The 22,890-nt window shown below is 43.0% G+C and overlaps 1 protein-coding gene across 1 annotated transcript in view; it reads left to right on the forward strand.

Moving 5' to 3' along the window:
- The first annotated feature begins 440 nt into the window (after window positions 1-440).
- The window catches only part of LOC120959310 (paired box pox-neuro protein), a 46,077-nt gene continuing 23,627 nt past the window's right edge, over window positions 441-22,890 (forward strand). Inside the window, exons 1-2 of the mRNA XM_040382609.2 lie at window positions 441-894; window positions 17,657-17,880. Of these exons, the coding sequence (XP_040238543.2) occupies window positions 17,868-17,880 (13 nt within the window). The 5' untranslated portion in view covers window positions 441-894; window positions 17,657-17,867. The remainder of the gene's footprint in view (window positions 895-17,656; window positions 17,881-22,890) is intronic.

A 22,890-nucleotide genomic window follows, 5' to 3' on the forward strand; every position in this document is an offset into this window, starting at 1 on the left:
GTTGCATGTCCGTTTCTATTTGTTATGCTACGCCTGCGCTGGCGCTGGAACCGAAACCGGAACTTGCCACCGTTTTTCTTCTTCCACCGTCAAAGCATCGATGGGGGTTGTAAAAAGGCGGACAGTCCTCATCATTGGTTGGTTTCACCGCCGTGCGATCAGTCATCTCTGTTTCACTCACAAGCAGAATGAGCATATTAATGGACGGTTTTCTCACTCACGCACCCTTATCCGACTCTCTTTCTCTTCTAACGCAATGTAAACACATAGTCACATTGTTGGCTGTGCCCTCCGAGATCGAACGCCCTCGAGGGCTGTCTGGTGTGATCTCTTTCGCACCATCGCGCTACTGAAGCCGCAGCGTCCGCAGGCTGTTTCGAGGTGGCTTCGAGGATACCGTGGACGGTTACGTTGCCAGCCCCTGACACTAGTGCCTGGAATGTGGTTGCGAGCGGGCGCGAAAAACTGACGACGGATAGACGGCTCCGGTGTTTCGTTGTACGGCGGTACGCGCGTGTTTCCAGTATCGAGAGTTTCGAGAAGCGTAGCGTAGCGTGTCGGTGGTTTTGGATTCGGGCTCCTGATTCGGGTCTAATGTTGGTGCTGATTTGCGTTTGCCGTTTGTTGTGTGTAAAGTTTGAGTGATGCATTGAGTGAAAACGTTGTTTGGTGCAATTTGTGCATTTTGTGTAAACAATCCTGAACAAGAACGGATTATTATTTTTTTTTTTTGCTGTGCTTTTTGACTGCAGAGTGTAAATTGAAGTGGATGGATGAAGTGAGAAGAGTGGAAAATATTGTGCAATTGTGAAACCGATAACATCCTTAAGAATTGTTCACGCATTACGTTGTGTGTTTTAGCTAGAGTTAGTGGTGAAACTGTTACTTTAAAAGGTAAATTATCCATCCATAAGCTCCTTATTCACTATGAATGCTGTATCTTGGGAGAAATGTCATGTTGTTTCTGTAAAATGTTCTGCAATCATTAGACCTCTACATCATTAGTAATGTCACCGTGAAGTGAATAATGGATTGCGGATCTTTGCAGTTACCGGTTGTGTAAATACACTTTTAATTGTAACAATTTCAAACGACAGTCTATATTTTTGAAGTGTAGAAGAATGATAGATCTCGGGAAAAGATTCATCGGTTGATATGCGAAAAAAAGTCACAAAAGGCATACATTAAGGATTGGCTTATAAAAATAATTAAAAACAAAAGACCTCATTTGTTTACAGCATAAAATGATTGATTTATAAATTCTTCTTAGGAGAAGAGTTTTACGATTGTGAAAATAATCTTATTCCTTATTCGGAATTTATAGCAATGTTGTTTTTCGAGAGCCTCTATCTATCAGAATGATGAATCTTCCATATTTTGTTAAAATGTTAGCTCATAAAAATAGATATCGTTTGAACTATTTTCGCAATTTTGACCTAATGCAGAAGATGGTGACAACATCATCAAACAAAACCATTATAAAATGCAAATAATTAGGAACAATTGTATGTGTCCTCACAATGAACAAGTACATCTCGAAGGTATAATATTGTTCTCTATTTTTCGTGAAACCTGAAAATCCAAAACAGCAAAATGTAAGAGCAAGAGTCATCACATAAAACATTCATGTTTGTGACTCCTCTACAAACGTTTAAGATGTTGTTGTAAACATGACATAGATTGATAAAGAATAGCTGCATGTGATATGAAATAGTTTCTATTATGTACTATATTGAGTGCCATGTTTACCTTATCAATCCAACGCGTTTGTTATTAAGATTGGCTATCTGTATTTTTTACACTTATATGAGAGCCTAGGTGTTCTAAGTATGTAACCCAAACAGGTAATATTCAGGTTCCTCGGTAGCAAGGATTGTCTAATAAAGTCTAATAATCATGTGATTACAGAGTCTTTACGCTACGTTTCGAAAATGCAAGACATGTATCGAACCAACCGCTCCGCAAATCTGTTTGTATAAAACCATGAAATGATTTTCTTCTGGAGAGGTGCATTCGATTTACCTTGAAGTATTTCTTATGATGAAGAGCGAAGGTTCATTTGATACACTAAGAGGCAAAAGAGATCCACGAGGTCCCAAACCTCTACAATTACACCACAACAAAAAACATTAAAATTACCGCTATGGCCTAATGTATGTCCCAGTTGAACTAGAACAGGGTTTAGATATTTAATTAAATATAAATAACATGATCAATTTAAAAATAATTTTGAAATGATCTTTTTCTATTTTAAAATATATTTTTCGAGAGATGATGAGATAGAATATTGAAAAACGTGCTGTAAATCATTGAAACCCCCGGGACAGGTGATTGAATACATTTGTTCATACTTTTATATATTATGGCACAAAGAAAATAAAGATTGTTGCAATTTATTCCAGAAATACTGATGGTCATTGAAAATGTTATGTTCGTAAGCCTCTACAATAATTAGAAATTTTAAATTGATCGAATCAATAAGTTGATTTAAAAGAGTCTCCTAAAGTCAAATGAAAACTCAACCAATTATCTTGCAAAACACTTATTTACCGAGATCCCCATCAAATCGTTCACTTTATCTCTTTAAACGCGTATTTAACGCGTTCCTGCAACTTGTCAAAACAAGGCGAAAACAATGACTACGTACCTAATGAGCCTCCCATTATGGAGCGGGGTTTTTGTGGTTTCCTCTCAGCACCTCCGGTGTCGCTGTTGAACAAGCTTAATGTCCTCCTGCTCGTGTTCTAATTAAGGTGCGAAGCGGTGTCAAGTGGTTCCCCACGCAATAAGCTTCCGTTCCATTGAAACCGAAACTCGTTGAACGCACGCTTTTGCCCACCTCAACCCAAAATCTCAGGTTCACCGGTCAAGAAACACTTTTGGCACTATCGTTATCTCGATCGTCGATCGAGCGCGCGATAATGCTTCATGCGTTAACGCCCGTTCCGTGGTGGGTCTTGTTTTTGTTTTGCTTTGTTTTTTTTTTTGGGGTAATACATCATCATCAGCGGAGTATTCACATTTTGATAGGTTGGTTTGTTGAAGAAAAACTTTCAAACCCCCATTTACCAAAGTGCACGTTTACAAAAATAGGTTTGAAAAAACCGATGCCCCCCCCCCTAGCGCCTGATGGCAACTAAAATATTCACCAATGGTGATGAATAAAATATGAAATTATCTTAATTAAAATAATTTTACTGCCACCACTGTGCATTGAACTTTTTTTCCATGACACCTTTACACGCGGTGCGTGGTTGATTGTTTTGCGCGGGCGGGTTGACGTTGAAGACCATTCATCGTCCTGAAATGTCACACCTTCCCCGGAAGGCAGGGCGCACTCCGAGTGTATGTGTGTGTGTGTGCAATTGAAGCTCGTAAGCATTCTGGGGCAAAGCATATGCCGATAATATCACCGAACCGGTAGCGTGCAAATCGGCCGTTACATTTAAATGTCTTCACGAGGCGCGCTCACACTTTGTAAAAGGAGCTTCCAGAAGTGTTCCGATTCCGATCATTGGGAAATCAGAGAGAGGGGGGGATTGAATTTTCGGTCCCATTATGTCGGGCGTCTCGCGGTTAGTGGCGTGGAAATGTGCCACCACCGCCAGGGAAAATGGTTGATTTTATCGAATCAAGAAATCACGATTTTAACACGTCTGAAAGCGAGCGCGCGTTGAGTGGAACTGAACGATATACAGATGTGTAATGGGCACGAGCATTTTCGGAAGAACATTATCCGTGTACTATCCTTTACTGCTGGGCTGGGGGAGGGTCAGAAGTGGATAATGTTTCGCCTGCCGCTGGGAGTTAAAAGCCCTTCATTATTACGGTGCTTTAGGTCGCGGTCAAAAATTGCTCTGTTTCAGCGCTTTTCTGCTGCACAGCAAACCCCGCACCATGTATGTCGTCTGGAGTGATTGGACAAACTTTTCGGTTCGGACGCTCGGTTGAACGCTCGTCAGCGCTGCAACCGTCCACAAACTAGACACGGAACGCCACCGAAACGTCGTCCGCAGCACAAAAAAAGGCGCTCAAGTCAAACCGAAAATTTGCATAATTACGTACGTGTAAACTACACTTGTATTATGCTAATCCGCCGGTGGTTTATAACTTTTGCATGCGCCGAGCGTTTGAGACAGAAAAGCAGAACGGAAAAAATATAGCAAAACTAAAAGGACCCCAAAACACAAGGCTCGTCATTTCGTTGCGCCAACACCAAAACACACGGCGGGTCAAATATGGTCCCCAAGTCGGCACGCTTGGAATTATCCGGTCCGGAAAATCGGAGCTCTGGCCAAACGGTTTGCCAGCGGCCACGGTCGTCCTTGACCGGTATTATCTGTTACGGCTGCGGTGGTCGCGTTCCGAAAATTGCCGCGCCAAAACCGAGCAGAAGCGCCACAAGCTACGTCTGCGATTTTCGGTGCGTGTCCGTAACCGTGTTGGGCGAAGCGGGCGAGCGAGCGAGCCGTAAGCCCGCCGGGTACACGCACGCAGGAAGATCGTAAACTATCTAGAAAATTGGGCTCCCGATTTGACTGCCCCCGGTGGGGTTTTTTTGGGAGGGGAAACGAGTAGAAAGCAGAAGGCATAGAAGGCAAAACTCCCTAGCGGTGGGTTAAGCGACGAACCCGTACCGTTCGCGTTTAACCAATTAGTTTGCTCATTAGCATCCGGGGGACATTATCTGGTCTTTGGTTCGCATCGCCAAAAGCCTTTCGGTGGGTGAGTTTGTTTTGCTGTTGGGATGTGTTACAGTTGGTGACGCTTTCTGGGTGGTTGGATCGATCCGAATTGATCGGTGGATGGGGTAGGCCGTGTGACCGGGGGATTGTGGTCGGTGGGCGTGTGGAAGCCGATTCCGAGATGGTTGGGATTATTGGGCAACAAATTGATATGATTAAATAAAGCGAATTAGTGGACGTGTTTTTGTGACTGCAGGTCAAGCACTGGGTTTGAGAAAGTGTGAGGAAATGTGGAAGCAAAAATATATTAATAAAAATATAAATAAACAAGGTCTCTCTTACTCCAGACATTAAGACCACAGTGTGGTGGTATCTTTTCACCTACAAAATTCTGAATTATAGAGTTTGATAGATTTTAATACAACTTTTTGAAGATATCTGTGTCAACAAGCAGTGAAATTGCTTTAAAATGATCCTTAAGTACTTTTGGGAAGACTTCAAATTAGTTTAAATTCACAAGATATTCTTAGAGATATTCGAACACATTCAATGTCATCAATGAATTCAAAATGTCCTAGATCCTGTATTACTTATTGTTTCGAGTACATCAGAATTGATCGTTAGAAAAAGGTGATATAATTTCCCTTCTCGAATAAAGTGAATGTAGGGTCATAAACCTTAGAGCTGAACGGAAATGGAAGGTGAACATTTTGGTGTAAATCAAATCGATCGTGTAAGTCGTTATTTATTGCTTCCTTTACTTTGGGGGGACTGCGCTAATGTCGTTTAGACAGGCAATTGCCGACCCGTTCATGTACGGAATTCCTATTCCATAAGTTTGAATCGTTTTCATCGGTACCTCGACGTAAGCATCATTCAGAGACCAATATTGAAGCCAATAATGACAATTACCAACAAAAATAAAGGACCACAGTTTATCATAGCTGTTGCGTATCTTTGCTTTCCATCTTACCCTTGTTTTTTCGCCGTAGCAGTATCATTTCTTCATCTCACAGAAGCTCACTTCCTGCAGCGCTAGCTCCGAACGGAAGCTCATTTAGATGGGCAGCGCCTGATTTTTCCATTTGCTTCGCCTATCAATTTTCGCCTAACGATCTTCACACATCACATGAGCTCCCCACACACAGCTATGCCGGTCAAGCTCAAGGCAGGCTCTGGCTAGGTAGTAGGCAAACTCTCCACATCTCCACAAACAAAACAAACGACCGGTAGCACCTTTCGCCCTGTGTGTTCCGTCCCATCAACGTACGGTCCCTAGGTCCACGGTCCAGAGGCTGTGCGGGAGCGATACGATCGCCCGGAACGCTTCCGATGAAAAATGCGCCTATGTAAATTTCCAACAAATAGTTATTATCTATTAATGAGCCGTTGACTGCCGTGGTCGTTCGTGCCCAATGTTCGGGCCCTCAATCGCTCTATGAAAGCCGAAAGAAGATCCAGCCAAAAGGCAAATCAGAAGCGCAGTCGGTTTATCTGCCGCCTGATGCTTGTTTCGGATGAATAGTGGCTTGTCGCGTGAGTTGGGGACGAATCCCCGCTCGCGATCAAGATTCCGCTGCGAACGCACACCAGCAACGGCAGGGCGCCAATAAAATTTAGATAAATTTTTATGCGCCTCCAAATTTATTGATTTTGGTAGAAACAACATGTCAGTCCGTAAAAGATTATGACTTCACTGGAAATTTATATCAATTAAGGCAGGTTGCGTTGCTGTGGGGGCCCGCCCGACGGAAACGGTAGTTGAGGGAAGCCGTATGTTATCATGCTCGGAATCAGCCTTTCGTCAAATTAACGAAATACGGAAAGAATGTGTTTGCGTGTACGAGGACAGCTTCTGGATTAACCTGTGGTAGACCTTGTGGACTTTGATTCGTGCAAGTTGAACATTTGGGAGGACAATCGCTGAGCTTTTTGGCAACATTGCAAGGGATCTTCAATCTCAATGTTTGAGGCTTACAGTAGCGGCTCGAAAGAACCGGGAACGAAGGGAAGGAACACGTCAATTAGGTTTCGTCTCCACATCAACTGCTCGCCATGCGTATCCCGAAAGGTTCTGCATAATCAACGGCTGGCCGAAGCGTTCGCGAGCGATACGGAACATGCATTGACGTGTCATAATTTTCGTTCGAGAAGCTCCCGCTTGGGGTTCCGATCCGGGGATATCGATATGGTAGACAGTTATCATGGTAAGCCTTTGGCAAACGGAAGGCTAAACGGGCTCGAAGCGAAACCATGGCGAAACAAGTGCCCGTTGATGCGGAGTTACACCTCCCCTTGGTTTTGTTTTGGGTGGAGGTATCTTTGGGAGATATTATCGTAAACTAACCCCGGGACCCCTGCGGGTGGGCAGCGAACATGACCACGATCGTGCCACCGTGTTGGGTCCGCGTCCTGCACCACGGGCTCGGCCTCTGCGGTGGTCATTATAAAGTTTGGAGACAAATTTTGGACCTTCGTTCGTTCGTTCGTGGGGATACGCATGGGAAAACGGGTCATTTCGCGAGTGGCCTACTGGGGTGAAGCTGAACTGAGAAGGCTGTCGATGATGATCCGCCAGAACGGCATCAGGCGCATTTGTTGATGGGTGATCGTGTAAATTTCCACCCAAAACGGTTTGTGCCATCGAAGCTTCGGGTGATCGGTTGAATGGCTTTCAATGGTGCGTTTAAATTGGTTGCTTTCCATTCAAAACAGTACACGGATAGCTGGTGCTGGTGGGTTCTGGTAGATGTTTACCGATACTGGGACACACATACACACATACATCAGGCGATCTTCCTGAAGTTTGAATGTTGCGACAGGTTGTGATGCGTTGGCCCGTAGCACACAGCAACCAGTACGTCGATGCGATCGGGATAAACGGAGCTAATGAATTGAATGTGATGAAATCAGATAAGCGTGACTGGTTCGCGAGATCTCTGTCTGCCTCTGCCTCTTTCTCTATCACACACTCTCTTCCCGAAATCAGGAAGTTAGGATCAGTTTGGTAAGACGTACAGACACAGCTCCCTTACGGGGTTGGTTTGTAATGAGGGGTAGTTTACGTCGAGAATCTGTCCCGTCGTACGGCGCTTCGAAATCTGAAGCCACTACCGTACACAGCCGAAAAATCAGAGCGTCTCCGGGTGCTGTAAAACAGGATACCATTAAATTATACTGCCGATCGTCGGGCCGGATAGCCTCCGCATGGTATGGCCGGCGATGGTGTACAAGACACTGTAAACCGCTGATATGCTTGCTCCGGGTGTGGGAATTGTGTTGCATGACCCGGGGCCGGTTGCAGTCGCTTCAAGTGTGATGCTGTGACGCTCAGTGCAAAACGTCAGCGTGTGGAATGTTGGCTGTATGTTCGAAGGTTTTATGATGAGTTTGTTCTAAATAGGGATATGGACGCATTTTTTGGGACGCTTTAATCGATAAAATTGTGTTTTAAGAAATGATCGTAACGAAATCATGCTTTTATTTGTGTATTTTCCTGACGTTGCGATTTACGGCCGATTATACACGATCATAAGGCTCTATACACTAAATTCTTACTAGATTCATGAAATAGCCTGTGTATCTATTGAATTGGCTACTGGACTTTAATTTGTGTTGGTTTTATGTAGGGTCGAATAAAAATTTATCTTCTTGAGGCTTTATCCAACATAATGTACATAATGTACTCTACACAAAATGTAAGTATTTTGAATTTATCGTTCGAGGATACAATAGTCTTTTTTTCAAGTGATATAGTTGTAAGTTGTAAGTAAGTTGACAGTAAAATTGACAAAGATAAGCATCAAATCACACTATCCTAAAGATTCAAAGCAATTAAAAATCTTTGTATTGGCCATCAAAATGTTCAAAGTGTTGAACAAGTTTAAAATGTCTTACTTTAATGTGCGTCAAAATTCAATAATTTTGATGTTTTCCAACTTATTCTTTTTGAAATTAGTTCTTCCAGCTTTGATAATTTTTAAGCCATTTAAAAATTTATTTAACAATCTGCAACATTTGGCATTTATAGGGACCAACGTATAGCACTAAAATTATCCGAACCAAAATTCCTCCCAGTTGATAGGACCCAGACTTCTGTAAACGTAAGCTAACGAATAAATTGCTCGACCCTTATCATCGGTCCCATCAGCTGTGCAAGCAGGTTTTTGGCTGATAAAAAACAGACCCATCACCCCTTTCACACAAATCCTGCAGCCCGGTGTGAAGCGTTACGTTTCCGTGTTGTTTTTACTTCTTCCCTTACTGCTGCCGTACAACCCATAAAGCAATCAAGCAACAACTCCATTCCGGTCGATTTTAGCGTTTTACGATGCGCAAATCTGGCCATGGCCAGGCCATCATCATCATGCTACGGCTGGTGCATTCGGCTAATCTCTGCATCGGTACGGGATGTGCGTTTTATTGACAGTGCACAAATGAACGACCGCGAAGAATGTGTCCCCGCGGCGATTAATTAAAAGACAACCGACCCTTCTTCTACCCACCCCGTAAACCACCGTGGCGTGTAGGCGTTTGTCGCGTAATGAGCCTGCCTGGCCCCGGGAGCTTATAAGTGTATAAAGGTGGTCGAACAAATTGCTCCACAAAAAAGCGCATCCAAAAGCCATCGCGGCTGACAGACGCAGCTGAACTTTCTGGTCGACAGTCTCGTGAGCCTTTGAATCGAGTCGCACCTTGCAATGGTGTGCCGTTTTTGGGAAAAAAACGGTAAGGTGTTGACGCCACGCATATTGTGTCCGTCCTGGCGTGAAGCGTTTGCGCGAAAGGTCGTGTGTCGCTGGGCTCTCGGTAGACTGCGACCGGTAATCGTGCGCATATCGAAACGCAAAACAAGTGTTTATTACAAATCACTCTTTGAATACATTAATATTTATAAAGAGCCTGCGTGTGCAGGTGCGTCGCCAGCGCCAAGTCGGCGTACGGTGAGAACGGTAGCTTTTTTCCCCCTCACTCTTCAAGGTAAGACCACCGCTTATGATGGTCATCCGCTTTTGGAGGCATCACATTATGTGCCCAGCCTAGGCATCACATTGGTTGGAGGTTTGTTCCCACAAAAGCGACGCAGCATTCGCGTTCGTTCGATCGGACGACCGGGGGAGGCTTAGGCAAAGGTTGCCCTGTAGGTCCTTATTTATCCGAACTCCCCGTGCCGTGGCGATGGTGTGGTAGGGACGGACGTGTACTATGATATGCAGTGTAACACATGCACGCATCGTGCCGCGTATCGCCACGGTCCGGTGGCCGCGCCGTTTCGCGAATGTCGGCCGTCGCTGTCGTCGTGGCCGTCGCGGTGGCGTGTAGTCTTGGGACGCACCGGCCCGTACGTTTATCGCGCACAGTCCATCGCGGGTGTCGCGTGAGAAGTGATCCTGTCAATCGGCCGTACGACGCGCGATGGCGACCGTTTGGTGCGTTGGGCAAGATCGTGGCAATTAGATTGCAACGGTGTAATTGATTAAAAACAGATTCAAGCTGCTGCCCCTAGGGGGACTGGGGAAAATGGGAGTAGGGGAAGGCTGGATGTTGCCTTATTCGGGATGACAGCTTAGCACGGCGGGTATGCGTTTTCGATAAATACGAGATTGCGTATGTAAAGAATCGGGTGGGCAGATAGGTGGTAGAGCGAAGCATTTAAATGTAGCTCGGTTAATGAACTAGAGCTATAGCAATATTACTTCATTAGTTCACTGAAGCTGTCAAGGGATAAGTGTTAAGAGTCACAATAAATTACAGCAGAGTTACTTTGTATATAATCATAACTATAGCCGTTCCTGAGCATGGTAGTATGAAAATTAACGGTAGCAAGTACTTTTACCAACTGCCGTACGAAACGTTGGACACGATTTAAACGAACGAGCTACTGTGTTTCCTCAGGATGTTTGTGACATAATTTTCGTTAAGGACAAAACAATATTTCATTGGGTCAAACGACAACATTTTTTAGTCCGTTTGATTCTATTCGAAATGTACAAGCATGATTTCATTCATTAGCCTGAACAAAACAAAAGACAATTAGATTGCTGTCGGATTTATTACATGAATTGTTTGGTTTCAATGATGCTCCAATTTAAAATTTTAATATTTTGTTTTTGTTTGAAGACACATGAAATATTAAATATGGACATAAGTCTTATTAGATTTATTTTCTTTCCTTTTTTTGTCAGATCTTGAGTTGTTTCTTTGAGGCGAATCAAAATATTCAACACATTTTGCGTTAATGTAAAACCTTAATATTGATTCTTTTTGAATTTGCTTGTGTACTTAGTTAATTATGGAGCTATTGTTCAGTATTTTATTACAGAAGATTGTTTTAATCTAATTTTCCTAGAGGTTTAGTTTATTTCGTTTTTCTTCATGGTATTCCGGGCTTCTTAGAGAATTCTTGGAGTTTTACTGTAACTTCAAGATTTGTTTATTCATTTATCTCGAATGGTTCTCATGGCGTGGTTTAGCTCTTCGATACGTAACAAACAAACCCCTAGCCAAAAGCCAATCCTTAATGACCATTATTTAATGCCACATAAACCGAAATTGAATCAAGTGTCCTAAGAACGATCATATCATCTCGAGCATAAACCGTAATGGTATTTAAAACAATTTCCATGCAACATTAGAACGCTCGAAACTGGAAACGGTTTTTATGCTTCCGTGTGTTTACTCGCTTCGCCATCCAGTGTATGCACGGTAATTGTTTGGATTGCGTAGAAAATGATTTCAAATCTCAACCGGAGCGGGTTCCGGGTTCGTTTCTACTTCAGCTAGCCTCGGTCGCACCGATTCATCAAGGCCTCATTTTAATGTGATTGTAATAAAGCAAAAGGGACTTTGCTGGAGTGATCCTTTTTTTCCACCAGACCATTGCTGCTAGCCTTCACTCACGCCAGCCCATTAGATGTGCTTATAATAATTTAATTTATGTTTTGGGGCTTTTTTCTTCTGTTTTGTTTTAATAACATTAAAGGATAATTAAACCCCAACAACAAGCCCGGTACCTACACGGAGTTGTCTCGTCCACATTGCTGGTTGATCTTCTCGAGCAACGAGCTTTATTCTCGCTTCCTTCTGTTCCTAAACCAAACCTGCACTGACAGAGCAGGACAGAGGAGGAACGCCTGATGCTGCCTATCAACCGAAGCCGTCATACGAATCTTTGTTGTGACCTTCTTTGAACGCTTTGCTGAACATGGTCCAAGAATGAAGTGTTACCATCGTGATTAGTCCGAAAAGATGTGTTTGTGATGCTTTTGTGTGTGTGAGTATGTGTGTATCTTTGTGATCTGTTCCTGTGTCCATCTCGTTGGAACACAGTTCACTTGTCCTAGTCGGTGTCGGGGTCTTTGCCGTTCGGTCAAGTGTTTCCTTGTTTTGAGCGTTTTTTATCGCCCTCAAGAGCGGGCAGAGCCGAACACGGCTGAAGTCGCAGGCCGGAATCGGAAAACAGATAAACATTTACGATTTCTTACGCATTTATATCATTTTATACTGGCATCTCCCATTTGCTGATGTTGTCGCGACTACATCCTCCCCGGTGCTCTTGCCGGCCGCGGGTTCGCGGGTTCGCGTCGGGACCTTCCAGGCAGGGCTGGCCTTTAATTGTTTTTCCGTCTCCTTGCTGGCGTTGTTTGTTTCCAGTTTATTTTCATTCATAAAATTTACTGTTTTGTCTCTGGCGGGCACGGGTGGAGGCTGGCGAGGTGTTTCTCGAACGCAGTAGTCGGTGTCGGCGACGGTTGCTGCCCGCCATGGCTTGTAGAACGTGATTTGATGATCGGGACGGGATGTTAAAGGTAATTTGTTGGTGTGCGTTGGAACTGCATTCGATCGATTGTCTTGCACACTCTGCACTCTGGAGGTGGATGTGTGTTCGAAGATTATTGGAGGATTTATTGCCAACTCGAGCAGCAAAATGACTATATTGACTTCAACAAGGTGATCAATATCGATTTATGACTGGCGGATCGATTGAAAGCGATCATCATGCTTAATATTCACCATGTTTGGGTACATGTTTGTAAGCCAGGGTACATGCTTGTTGAATGGTTTATACCGCTTTGTGAATAATGATTAAATTCCCATTTATATTAAATCCTTTAATTGTATTCTTAGTCATGTCTTGCTATAGTGTAAATCGTAGACAAGACTTGCTAGAATCTTCAAATGCCATAAAGAAGAGGTTCTAAAGCACAAAATATCTCAAACACTTCATCATGGTCGGAGTGTAGGCTACTTTTTTGCATGTTCCTTCACTAAACCAAGGCTTGGCACCATTCACCTTACGGTTTCCATTTTATTTTCCATTTAATTAACGCTTAATTTGGATATGGAGCCTATGAGGTTGAGTGTGCAACCTTATTTTGAAGGTGGCTCGTAAGAGCGGTGGGATTCATGAATGATGATGGTACCGAGCGCAGAAGCTGCTGGCTTCTCACAGCCGCACGATCACCAGATAATGAAGGCATCTAGAGGCAGAACAAAGGACACAGACCATCAGTCGTGCAAATCAAACCGTCGCTGCAACAAGAGGAAAAATACGCGGAAAAGTTTAGCATTACCGTTAGCACACTTAGTGCTCGCTTGGTAGGTACAGATCAGTTTGTGTGGGTCAAATGGGGGTAGTTGAGGAGACATTTTTACGAGTTTTCCGTAGAAATGTTAACGTATGTGATAAAAATTTGCCACCGCTTGCTGTATGTATGGGCGCGGGAATATGATGATTACATTTACGGCCCCACCGACTTGAGTTGAAAACCGTAGTCAGGCGGAAAAGCTACCGAAGAGAAAGGAGCACTCGTAACCTGTGTGGGTATGTGTGTGTGTGTGTCTGTAAAAGCAATGTGAAGGAGAATAATCGCCAAATTAAACGGATGCCACTGTTTGGTTGTTAAATTTCGCGAATGAACGACTGGAAACGGTTTTTATCGACAGTTTCGCCGTGGTAGTTGATGGTTATTTGGGGGTTGCAGCGTGTGTTTTTTCTCTCCCTTCTTCTTCTTCTTCGGTACCGCTTTCTCGCTGGGGTTTATGGGGTTTTGGGGTTTATGGCAGGGACTGGTGAGGACACAGCTTTTGGAGTTGACAACATATACAAGATCGCCATGTTGTGACTTTTTTGTTGCAATTTATTTGCATGCGCGTCAAGGGAGAGCGATAATTTAAAAATGAGTAGTGTTCGCAAAGTGTTTAAGGAAAGTAACGAATGTGTTAAAAGTTACATACAATACGTAGAAAATAGTAAAAAACAAACCCTAACAAAACCACTACATAGGACCGTAATTTAGAAAAATTCAAAAGTCTTTCACTTCACTTCTCACATTTCTTCTCAATGTTGGGTTTTTGGTCCTTCGAACCGGATGAGTGAATATGTTTAACAAGATCAGCTATTTTATCGAACTTCTGAACTCAATTTGTTTGCTTTTAGATCATGTTGGACTCATAGGGAAATATCCCTTCCTTTACCATTACCTTTAGTTAATAAAGTAATAATTAGTAATAACAATTTCAATACATACATTTTTGTCACTGACTTACAACTCAAATTGACCTTTGTTTTACAAAATATAGCACTGTAGTAAATGCATCGATTTATCTTTCATTTTATTTAATAAAATTTTGGTTCAATGATAAATGTTATATGTTTCGAGAATAGGACCTTATTGATAGTAAAATTATCTACGATAGTTTCAAATTCTTGCTTTGAATGCCTAAAATCTTCCATTGGACTACGATAAACATACTTCGGAAGGAATTTAGAATGTGATTTCTCTTACTTACTTTATCGTTTCTAGGGTATTTCGAAATTCTTTTCAAGATTTCGTTTTCGATAGCCTTAAGCCTGGAATGTACCTTTGCACCTCATTGAATTTGAATGTTATTCCCTCCTTCATTCCCTTTCCAAACCCCAAACGGTTAGTTCATTTCGGCTGCGCAGTGTCACCAATCATTGTTGCTACATGCTACATCCCCAGCAGATTGTTCACACTCGCACACCAGAGCCGGATACGGCATGGCATGGCTTAATCAGCACCCGAACCGGCACCGGGGCTTTTCCGGAACGACCAAACACTTAAACGCGATCCCTCGCTGCTGCCACTTTCACCCAAAATATCAGAATGATAAATATTTATGAAGAGACAAAGTTCAACAACCATATCCTTGGGCTGCGGTGGAATAAGTTTCACTCCTCGTCCTTCGAGCGAAAAGAGTGTAAGGCATTTTGGCCACGGTTGACCACGCATCGGCGTGGTACGTAAAAACGCGTGACGCAGGACATAAGTTTTTGGCCGGTAGCCCTGCGAAAGCCATTGCGCGCACGATGGGTATTTGCATAAACCTATCATCGCTCCCCCCATCGAAGGTGTGAGTCCTTGCGGTGTGTAAACAGAGAGTGAAATCCTTTTTTTGGTGGGTGCGCGTGCGTTTCGTTCCTACGGGTATGATTAATTAGGCAAAATCAATCATAAAAACAGGTTCCCTGTTCGGTAGCAAACGCGTTCGTGGGATGTGCGCCGTGTCGCAGCGTAAAGATTGCTCAGCCCAGGTATGACCCACAGTATGCTAACGGTGGCGCCATTACGGGGGCTGGTGCGTACTTGGTAAAGATTTTTATGCCTTTTTCGTATAATCAGTTTGTTTAATTCGCACAAAAGTTAGCTATTCAAATGACCACCGTGCGCCCAAATGGCTAACGATAAAAGTGCTTTCCCTCAATGGAGACCGTTTCCTGCACCGAATTGAGTTCTTAAGGGAGCGGGGTGAGTGTGTAGTACTTTTCCGAGGGGAGAAGGTGCCGTAGCCGAGGCAGAACATTTCGTTGCTTCTAATTAAACACCAACGGAACGCGTGAAAGCGTGCCCAATTTGCGATAACGCGCGAATTTGTTTATATTTTCCGCAAACGCGCCTAGTACCGCGTAGAAGTCGCGCTGAGTGCGTTTGCCGCAAGCGTCTAGCCGTTTCTGGCGGAGTAGGAGTTCACCACGAAAGCGAGTCACTCTACGTAGGCGTTGCGGAAAATAGCGATTGTATTAATGAGCTACTAAAATGTGTAAGCCCCGGCCGAGCAGCGTGTGTTCCTTCGTTCCGGCCTTACCGTGGCGATGCGTGGTGTTGAAATGAGCTTAAGGGGGGAGAAGAGTGTTTGGCTACCACCCCTCCCCCCATCTTGTTGGAAGACCTCCAGGCTGGAACGACTCTCCGCATGACGTGACCATAAAATTATTCGCCAAATCAAGCCGCACAGCGAGAGTTAGGTTGTATTTTGCGCGTCTCGTTTCCGCTCCGTCTAGTTGGACTACTGCTGCGCCTGAAGTGCAAATCATACGCCAAGGTCTAACAGTAATCAGGACGTGGTGGCTGCAGGTTGAGGAAAGGGACAGCAGATGTAATTATGAACCTAATGAAAGTAAACAACTACCCGCAGGAAAAAAGGTGTTTGGATGATGATGGAGCAGGGCGCAGAGGATATGGTTACGAATATCATTATTTAATTAAAAGTCGCTATGACTCGATTGAGAGCTAACCGGTGGTTTCATGCATAATGTATCGAATGATTTCATTTCAGTTTGTTTTCTACCTGATGGGGTTTTCTAGTCTAAATAATTTAAAAATCAATTTTGTTTTGTATCTTTGTTGTTTTGCTTAATCGTATCCTCCTGTTTTTGGATGATTTTGATTTATTAATCTATTTTTTATTCTTAGTTTTTCTTATTTAATTTATTGTACATTAGTATGTTTGATTGTTAAATGACTTATATGTGACTTTCAAGTGTGTGTTAGTATTTTTACAAGTTTGCTATATTTTTATTATTATTTAAAATGCTTTGCATTGGTTTTTTCTTTATTTTTTTCTTATTTTTACTAGTTTTTCAAGAGGGCTGGTTCCGATTGTATTTCTCAGAATTTGATGTTATTATGTTCGTATTCAAAATGTAAATTTAGATCGTTGTTACGAATAGTAAAATGAAGCTTTTTTCTACAATTGCTTAATACGCTGCATGACCCTCATAGTATTCCTTTTCATTTTGATTACAACTGTTCAAACATTTGTTCCACGATCCTGCATCATTACGGCGCGACCAGACCGACCAAGCCGCACCGTTTCATTCACCTTGTTCCGCAGGTTTATTATGCTTGAATCATATCCTCGAAAAGAAAGCACCATCAAAGTGGAACGGTTTTTTTATGTTCTCCTCTCTACGGCGGGCAGCGGGAAGAATAGAGAAAAGTGGGGGAAAGGATTTTGTGTTTTACCGGCCACGAGTTTTACGAGGTTTTATGCATAGGCCTTCCCCGAGGACATTAATGCTATCGTCGCGCGAAAGCAGGACGAATTTTCTTTTCACCACCACCATCACCACTACCGACAGGTACATTCACCAGCAGCCGGCACGATGTGTGTGCACTTTCGGGCGCCTTTTCGGTGCGTTATGCTAATTTATTCCTCTTAAAAGGCGTTAATTAAAGAAATTACAATATTTTCACAGTATAAATCCGTCCGCGACGTTGAAATAAGAGAAGGGAGAAGAACAAGGAATGGAGTGTGTTGAGTAGTGTGTTGATGTTGAGTTTTGGGGCGTTGACTGGGACGTGAGCTTTAACTTTTGTACCCCATGTTTATGTGTGTTCTGTTGTTTTTTTCTTCTGTGGTCGTTTTTCTTTGGGGTGGATTATCAGAGGTCCTTAACATGGGTTGTTTTTTGCTTCTGTCGCGTTCGATCGGTGTGGTCGATTGTTGATTCACCTGTACCGAAAGGCAGCTGAGCTCGTGCCCGACGGATTGGTGGCTAACGTTTTGGGCCCACCGCATCGCGCGGATCGCCAGGTCAAGGCACGCAAACCCATAATGCGTGGGCTTTAGCGTAAATTAAAACAATTCATCCCGGCTTTAGCGGCCCGCGGCACAAACCGTCAGAATATAAAATCGAATTTTGCTTCCCCATTTTCCCGTTACAGATTGTCTGCGAAAACATTGCCGCCGCCGTCGCGAGTCTGCACAGTGTGTGTCTGTGTCAAAGTGCAGTGCATCTCCAATCTTGAGGCACATTCCGCCTAACGTGCATCCGGACGAAAACGACGACGACGACCGGGGTCAGGGCAAAGCGAGACTAAAATATCTGATTTCAAGACGGCTATCAACGTGCCTCCACTACCAACCATCGTCGAGATGCCCCATACCGGTAAGTGGAAACGATCATTACATTACGGCCATAATTTTCTTAGATTAAGCCCGTCCGATTAAGACTACCGATCGGCACGTAAGAAGGGTAGATGTCGATCGAGAGTGTGAGCCGACTTCCATAGCTGTCCGGTGCATCGCTACTGTATGCGGAGTGTTCGCACGAGTGGCGGATAATTTCGCACGCTCGCTTGACAGACACAGATCGAGCGAGACCTTCATCGCAGCAGCAGTTGCTCGCTATGCGCGGGCAATCCGGGTGGATGTTTTGGGCTCCACTTTGCAACGGTCTGGCTGGAGCGTGTCGCGCGATTGCGCGTGATCGCAACGCGGCTATGCGTATCGGTTTGCGGAATGCATTTAGCGGGTATTATTGGAAAATGATCACCCGCAATCCCAGAGGCGGCGAGGGCAGTGGTGGTAGACGAGCTCAGCGATCAGGTGGATCGCTTGGCACACCGATTGCCTTATGAGAGTAGACAGCTCCGCGTGCACGGCACGACCGGTTGCATTAAAAAGCCATCGCTTCGTTCGTTCTAGAAGCGGTCTGGTCTAATTGAAAAATAATACACCTTGAGTTTGAAGACGGAGCTAATGCGGTGGCGCTTGCTAGGCGCTGTGGGTTGCAGTAAAAAGTCTTATTATAATTATTAGCGTAATAGTTGGAGGGTAATGCGTACCAGAGCTTAGCGTAGATTAAATTAAAGAGTTATGAGATTTTCAATTTCTTAAAGCCTGAGTTGGAAGCGAAAGTTATCGAGGCACTTGGCGAGCTTTGGAATTTAAATTAATTTTCATGCATTATATCCCACACTCTGCGGTGCCTGTTTCTATTAACGAACTTGATATTATGATTAAATAATCCCTCGTTAGTTTTACTATTCGAAGTTGTTTTAAGTAAGACTCATGGTCCAAGTCGAGTCATGTTCCATACAAATGCGTTATATAAATAAGTGTTTACTTTATATTATCTAACATATAATACAATGGTTGTACTATTTTTCAATGAATGGTCATATAGATGATCACATATCCAATATTATGTATTTTAGAACTAAGTGTGATCTACATCTCAGGATGTCTACCTTGATTATCACCTTGCGGATGTAAGCTATCTGACTGCAGGCTTAACATTCATTCATAACGTGTAGAATATCCAGAACCATGAAATGGTACAGATGTTATTTTTTTGGTACTTACTTCTTTTATAATTTTTGTTTTAATTTGATATTCGTGTCCTCTCATTTCCAAGAATACCATCGATCAGTTACATATAGAATTCAACAAGTACTTTGTACTAAATACACAAAAAATGAATAATCGAATAATTTTATATTCCTCTTTAAAATACAAAATATTCATTATTTCTTCCCGTCTTTTGGTGCAACAACCGTTGTGAGTAGCAAAATGAGTAAATGAATAATATTTTGTATTTCACTTGTCATTCAGTATAACATCATAATTTATCAGAATTACTTAGAGGTCATTATTTGAACCAAATACAATTCATAGCCATTTATTCGCGTACGAATGAACCATCAAAAGCTACCAAGGAGACATGTTTTTATTAATATTTTGACGATTTGATTGTCACACTTGACCGATCATTTTTAGGACAGGATAAGGAGCGAGAAAAATCAATCACAATTCGCACCTTCGGACAGAAAAATAAGTCATTATTTATCTGTGTGTAAAATCACTTAATAAAGCGGTACAAATTAATTCGCCAAATTCTTCCACAGACACTGCACAAACCAAACACGGTACCCGTATGGTTCTGGTTTGTTTCCGACAGAAAAGTTGAATTTTGGCCCAAACCGTGTCCGGGGTGTGAATGTGGTCAAAGTTGTTTAGTAACTTGCTGTATGATGCCCTCCTGCATCATTTTTGCAGTGGAACGAGCTGAAGAAAAACAAAAGGAAAAGTAAAACAGAGAAGATCAGGGCAAGAAAAAGAGGCTTTACGTGAAGCTGAAAGTGACGTTACAGAACGCTTTCTCGAGCTGCAACACTTTTGCAGAACCGCTCCCAGCCGCGTTTGTATATTAATATTATTCACATTTGAAATGCTAACCGTTTTTCCGTGTGGCGTGTTTGTGCGGGTTTTGATTTTGGTCCCAGTTGGTTTTTTTTTTCGTTGTGGTTGCTCGATTCGGTGGCCAAACATCACGAAAGCGGTACACATTTTTCCCAGCAAAGGTAGACACGGGGATTGCGACCGGCACGCGGAAAGCTGAGCATGATGATTTGAAACATTTTATCCTGAAACAGTCTGCGCTACTGTTTTGTGCATAAATTGATAGTTTTTACACACGCTTAACACACACAGTCGAGTGATGGTGGCGACGGCGACGATGGTCTGCGTATGAAAAAGTGGAAGAATTCTGCCCAACGATTTTGCAAACCAGAAGCGAAACGAGTAACGTGCGTGCGTGTGTGAGAATATGGTTTTTGCTGCTGCTGGTCAGTTGTGGCGGAATTCCTGCCAGTCAGTAGCGCATCGGCCAGTTGGTCTCTGTTAGCACCAGCATCGCCGCATCATCATCATCGTTCGCGCGATCGACTCCCGATCAACGCCAAACGCGCAACCGGTAGCGATCCCATCAGAGCTGAAGCCGTGCCCTCATCGCGCCTGTAAAGTGGTAGACGAGTGTGATGTTGTTCTCGCCGATTTGCTTCACTTTTTCGTCACTTCGCAGGTGTAGCAGGGCGAGGGGTAGGTGAGGGCTGGCAGTTGCGGGGGGCCGCGAACAGTGGTGACAGTTCCTCCGAGTACGGGTTGCGGTTCCGTACCGACTGCGGAACGGGATAAAATATAAAAATTATATTTACAGATTAGCTAATTTTTTATCTGTCTCATAATACAAGTTGTAATAATTTGAAGAATTTTATGCGCTGAACGAATCGCAATGGTTTCGAATTCTTCTCTGCACTGCCTTCATTCTGGTTTCGTACGAGTTCGAGCGGGTAGAGCGTGATGCGTTTTTCGTGCGCGTATGGATAGGTGGCATGGCATGATGATTATACGCACAGTGGCATTTGTGATGCATTTTGAAGGGAATAATTGACATAATTAGAGGTTTTTGGATTGGACTTCAGTGATTTAAAAATGTTTAGCAATTTTTAATTGGTTATAATTATAGCTATATTAAGATGTTTTATTTTGACATTTCGGATGCTTAGATTATACCGTAACTAAATCTGTCCAGTATTAAATTAATATCATAACACAAGCCTTTTTGGAACTGATAGATACAAGTTTGATTGAAGGTTATAAACATTTTTGTAAGAAATTGTTGTTTGAATTCCTGTAGTCATGTTTAAAGTTAATATTATATAGCAATTGAATTGTTGATATCATTGCAAAAGAAATTAAAGTTTGAAAATGGCGTTTGGGGGAACTTAGTTATTTATTATGATTGCTTAAGAATTCATTATTCATAGTGTTCGTAAGTGTAGTGCTACAGTAAACCTTAAGGAAAAACTTAAAAATATTTAAACTAAATATTTAGAACTCTTGCATTGCATTGTGGACGTACCTCTGCATTAAACGTCGGAGTAATCTGAATAATATTAATTGTATATTCTCTCCAAAATAATGAAACTTTTCCTTTTTTCTAAATTAATTTCAGTGATTATCAAATTATATCAATATTTCTCATTGTAGAGTCAATTTTTCGGATTTATCAGAACTACATTTTCATAATATGTGTGCAAATTAAGAAACTTTAACAGAATATAATTGTAGTGTACTCAAAAAGGTATTAGAGTATATTTCACATAAACCATCTTTATGTCGGTTCCTTAGTACAGTCGTCAACTCGTACGACTCAATAACATGCTCGTCTTGTGTTCAAGAACGAACCGTTCCCCCGTAGCAAGGATTGACTATCTGGTTGCGTGGAACTGGATAATGCCTCGAACGCCTATTCAGGCCTTTGTGTCCGCGTAGGACGTTAAATATATAACTTTCACAATTGAATAGATACTCAAAAGCGCTTAATTTCTCATAAAAAGTATTGTACAGCTATATTCAATGTATTATAACGAAAATTAATTATGTGTTTGATTACATTAAGATTTGTCATCAAAATCGAATAATTTTAAATAAAAAACTCACTTTCTACCATGACACGTATTCATATTAATAATCTTTTGGCCATCACCTGCCAGTCCCCAAACCCACGGTGCTTAATCCCTACATTGTCCTGAGGGAAGCTTTACGCCAATGCGCACCAAACGCTGCGTCGGGGTGACGAGTCGACTTGATCGAACAAAACACACGCTCAATCGATGCAGCAGCGTCCAGCAGTGCGTCGGGCGAGAGTGATTTCCCATCACTTTAAATTGGATCGTCGTTTTTGCTTCTGCCGTTCGTGAGCAGGAGCGAACACATTATTCATTCCGCGATAGAGCTCGCGATATAAATCAAACCCCGTGGTGTGCTGGTGCCGTGCGCGTTGACTGGAAAGGATGGCGTTTTTGTTTTCCCACACCCCACCTGGAGGTACAGCCGGTTCAGGAGGAGGAGCGTTTTGGGGAGCGCATCGTCTTATTTTTTGTATAGCATACTGTAACATCAGATTCCTCAGCGCAAGGACATCTTCAACAGGAGCGCAACGAGAGAGATGAAACCGAAGACGCGCTAACGCGCAAATGATCTATGGTTCATGTGTGGTTCGATTCGGACGTGGTGCCGATTGGAAGGACCGATCCGGAGGGGAGGGCAGTTTTTCATCCCAGCCGGAGCTTTTTCCAGCTTGCTTGGTTGCTGGGGTTTGCTTGTCAGTTTTCACGCGTTCACGGGCGGTTGCGCTTCTTCTGAGCGGGCCCGTTCTTGACAATTAATTGACTGGAAGAATAGATTTATGCAATCGGTTCGGTGCGTACGAGCGAGTGAGTGAGAAAATGACGAATGACGAGCAAACTGGAGGACGATGTTGTACGATCCGCTCAAAGCAACCATCGTCTGCTGAGTGTTGGAAGGCTCCTGATCTTGAGCAGAGCAGGCG

Source organism: Anopheles coluzzii, chromosome 3 (assembly GCF_943734685.1).
Source record: "Anopheles coluzzii chromosome 3, AcolN3, whole genome shotgun sequence".
NCBI lineage: Eukaryota > Metazoa > Arthropoda > Insecta > Diptera > Culicidae > Anopheles > Anopheles coluzzii.